Source organism: Bos taurus, unplaced genomic scaffold (genome assembly GCF_002263795.3).
Source record: "Bos taurus isolate L1 Dominette 01449 registration number 42190680 breed Hereford unplaced genomic scaffold, ARS-UCD2.0 Leftover_ScbfJmS_2217, whole genome shotgun sequence".
NCBI classification, from domain to species: domain Eukaryota; kingdom Metazoa; phylum Chordata; class Mammalia; order Artiodactyla; family Bovidae; genus Bos; species Bos taurus.
Window position 1 is genome coordinate 151,352 of NW_020191298.1, and position 4,549 is coordinate 155,900.

At 38.8% G+C, this 4,549-nt stretch overlaps 1 gene segment (V, D, J or C); it reads right to left on the reverse strand.

Annotated features, from left to right (window-relative positions):
* Window positions 1-1,166: 1,166 nt before the first annotated feature.
* On the reverse strand, window positions 1,167-1,975 carry LOC509374 (T-cell receptor alpha chain V region HPB-MLT-like). The segment is given in 2 exon segments: window positions 1,167-1,667; window positions 1,887-1,975. Coding segments are annotated over 2 exon segments (369 nt in total).
* Window positions 1,976-4,549: the final 2,574 nt, after the last annotated feature.

Sequence of the window (4,549 nt, forward strand, 5' to 3'; positions counted from 1 at the left end):
CAAACCTCTGACCTAATATTTTTGTAAAAGTAAAAAGAGAATCTTAAACTTGAAATAAATAGGCAGTCCAAGAAAACTGAGAGGCTGTCTCATTACTTGCTGACACTGTTCCTCCCTTCAGGTTGAATCCCTGGCTGCTGGAGCTAGACTCCGGCAACAAACAGTCAGACACGACCTAATGACTGAACAGCAACAACAACATGAGCAAGAAGCATAGCTTTCCAATCATCCTTATTCAAAAGTGGTTAAAAGAGTACAGATGGATGACAAGTTACCAAAGAGGGTACTGTAGCAGCTTTGATCTATCTTAACTAACTGAAAACATCTTTCCCAGAATGTGCTTCCCATATTGTTCTGACTTAGGGTTGACCCCCAAAGGAACTTGTCTAACATTTGGAAGATAGTTGTGATGAAGCAGCCATAGTTTTTATGTTTGGGGGTTTGGTGCAGGCCTCCAGGGACTATGGTTACTCACACGTGTTACTGCTGATCTGATAGCTCATTTTATTGTTGACTCACAACTCCTTCACTTCCAACCAAATCTCCTCCTCATCTTCTCTTTGTCTTGGGCCAAGTATGTATGTAAGCATGATGCCAAATGACACCTACTTCTCCTAAGGTCACCTACTACTGTGAAACGGAGGGAGGTGAGACATAGACAGGTTTTAGTGTTTCTTTGTGGGCTCCATTATCTTCATGGTTCTAGTATGTCACTGTGAGTCACAGTTCATCCATGCTTCAGTCTCTATCCAATGTTCTTCTACAAATATTACTCCAACCAACTAACACTAAATTCAGTCTCAACACCAGATACTAAGATAACAACTTTGTATACACTCTTCTACCAGACCTAGCAATTGCCTGAATTCTAATCTTTATAACTAATTTCTTATTTGACAGACACCACTAGTGGTTCTGCTTCTCTGATTGTACCTTAAGTGACACAAGTCTAAGAAGAAAGGACTAAGGAAATGATTTTAATGATGATTCATGATAGCCTATACCCAGATTTGTGATGTGAGTGTATTTTAGTGAAACTGTCACTTTAAATTACTATGGAGCAAGTTTACAGTTTTAGACAACTTTACACATCTTCTGTATGATTGACTTAAAGTCGAGAATTCAAGAAGAGAATGTATTAGTCAACAGTCACTCTGAACACCTGCTTCCAAATGACATCAAAGAAGCTTTTATTTAGAATTAAATCCTCTGATCCAGACTACAGATGAAGCAACCTCAGGACTACCATTTCTTGTCTGGGGTCTGCAGGTGTGCCTTTCAGCTGGGGTCCTGCAGCAGGGGGTCTCTTTTTTATTTAGTTCTGGGGTTTTTGTTCAGCCTTTCCTATTACTTCAAACACTGTGATGCTCTGAGAACACAGAAGTACATTGCAGAATCTTCCAGCTCTAAGGCTGAAATGGTGAGGTTGATGGACTTTTGAGCTTTCTGGAAGTTTACAGAGTAGCGGCCATCCCTTGCATTCCCATCATCTGAATACTGACGAATAAGATAAGTCATCTGTCCACTGGGAAGCTGCTTGTACCAAAAAATGTAGTAGGAGAGCATGTACCAACTTGTTTCATACCGACAGTTCAGGGTAACTGCCTTCCCCACTTCACTGAGTATGTCTGGCTGGTCTTGAGTAACACTCTGGGCCACACCAGATCCTGTGGAAAAAAAGAAGAAAACAGAGCTGAAATAGTGAACAAAATAATGTATAAATTAGACCTGTTTTGGGCCCAAATATTTACAAACCTAACTGAAATCCTAAGACGCTTGCTTTTCCCCAATCCTCCTTTCCTCCTCAAGTCCCTGTGAATCAGCACGTGCCTGTGTGCAGTCCTTTCACCCTGAACACGTGCACCCATGTTTGGAAGCATCCCTACCAGAGAAAGTGAAGGTCAGGAACACCCAGAGCAGACTGGAGAGCGGCATGAGGCATGGATTCCCCTGCTCAAAAGTGTTTAGTTCTGCCTCAACCTAAGATTTCAGTGTCTTTAAGTGCCGGGCAGCACGTATACACAGTACCTGGTTCCTGTGTGGCTCCTCCCCCAGACAGGAAGTGCCGTTTGTCATGTTCCTAGACCAGCTGGTCTGTGCTCAGGTGGAAAAAAGTTTGGCTCACAACAAACCTTTACTTTGTCTACTCATGTTTCCCTGGTCATTAAATTTGGCAGATCCTGAAAAAGGGCTTGAAAAAGGCAATTAATATTAAAGATTTGAATTGAGGGGAACTAAAGATTAAACAAGTTGACATACACTGGTAATTATTTAGTAAAATTATTGGCCATTCTGTTTAAGATATAATTTTGTATGGCCTACAAAACTTTCTTGAAATCTACTGATTGGTCATTCATCTAGCCTACGCTTACTTTTCCCCATCCAGAATCTACTGACTGTTTTAAAACATTCACAGATCTTAGGCCTTCTGGGAGAAAAGCAATCTTATCCAAAATAATTAATGTATCTCTTTTGTTTTTTTTTCCACTGAGTTCCAGTGCTCTACTTAGATTTTTAAATAAATAAAATTACTGCAACATGAAATGATTTTAGAAAATCAGCCTATCTGAATTTCAGAGCCTATCCAGTGGTTTATATTTAAATGAAATTATAACCAGAATAAAATATTATTCTTTTGAAATCTGATATTTATTTCATATCTATCAAGAAATTGATATTGATACAATTTTAGCAAAATATCATAACCTTATATATCAATTTTGATATACACTCTTAGGTTTTCATACATCACTCTAAGAAATTTTATCACATGTATAAATTCTTGTCAGTTCAGTCAGTTCAGTTCATATCACCACTGAAATCATGACACAAAATTGTTTCATATCTCTAAAGAAATCCTCCTTGAATACCCTCCCCATCCCTGCAACTCTTTGTAACCCTGCTAACTACTCATCTTTTCATCTTTATATTTTGTGCCTTTGAGAATGTTGTTTAAGCAAAATCACATTATGTAAGCATCATAATAATCCAATAAGTGTAATCATATACCATGTGGCCTCTGAGATTGCCTACTTTTTTATTCAGCATAACACCCTGAGATCCATCTAGGCTATTGTTGTTTAGTCTCTAAGTCCTGTCTGACTCTTTTGTGACCCCATATACTGTAGCCCACCAGGCTTCTCTGTCTATGGAATTTTCCAGGCATGAATACTGGAGTGAGTTGCCTTTTCCTTCTCCAGGGCATCTTCCTGACCCAGAGATCAAACCCAAGTCTCCTGCTCGGCAGGTGGATTGTTTACCACTGAGCCACCAAGGAAGTCCCATCTGGGCTTTTGCATGTATCAGTAGTCTGCTTTTTTTAATCACTACAGACTGTTACCATCTTATGATGTTCTGATTTTGGATTTCTTTACCTTACAGTGGCAAGACAGTGATGAACTTTCAGTATAAAGTAGAAACTGTACTTTGAATTTTAAAATATGATCTTTTCCCATGCTAGTAACATGTGGTATAATATTCCCTGGTGGTTCTGGGCAGCAGCAGTGAGCTGAGGTCCTGGCCAGCCCTGGGATCATGAGAGTAAACAACTGACACACTTACATTCACTCTGTACTCGTACATCCATTCTGTTTTTTACTTTTAGTGTGTGTGTGTTAAGTTTCTGCAGTTGTGTCTGACTATTTGAGATTGTATGGACTGTAGCCCACAAGGCTCCTCTGTCCATGGGATTCTCCAGGCAAGAATACTGGGGTGTGGTGCTGTGCCCTCCTCCAGGGGATCTTCCTGATCCAGGCATCTAACCTGCATCTCTTACGTCTCTGCTTTAGCAGGCAGATTCTTTATCCATTAGAGCCACCTTGGAAGCCCCACTTTCAGTACAGTACTCAATAAATTATATGATATTTTCAACACTTTAATATAAAACAGACTTTGTGTTAGATGATTTCACCCAGCTGTAGGTTAATGTCAGTGCTGAGAATCTTTAAGGTAGACTGGGTTCAATTCAGTGGGTTAGGTATATTAAATGCATTTTCCATTTATGATCCTCTCAACTGAAAATGGTTTATTGAGACACAATCCTATTGCAAGTTGAGAAAAATCTATAAATATTATGTCATTGTACAGATGTATTACAGTGAATTTATTTGTCTATTCACCCATTGAAGAACATTTGCCTGGTTTCCAGTTTTTGATCATCAGAAACAGAGCTGCTATGAATATTCAAGTACAGATTTTGAATGAATATAAGTTTTTCATTTTTCAAGAATTAATACTAGGAGTGTGATTGCTGAGTTGTAAGGCAAGTGAATATTTAAGTTTAGGTGAAACTGCTGAACATTTTTCCAGAATAGCTGGACCATTCACCTACCAGCAATGTGAGTGATCCAATTTCTCTGCAGTTTTGCCAGAACTTGGCATTGTTACCATTTTTAATTTTAGCCTGTGAGAAATGAGAAGTGTTATCTCTTTGTGGCTTAATTTGCATTTCCCTAATTACTAATAATGCTAATCATCTCTTTATATTCTTATTTCATTACCAGATAGCTTTTTGGTAAAGTGTCTGTGTGAATCTTTTGTCCAGGTTTCA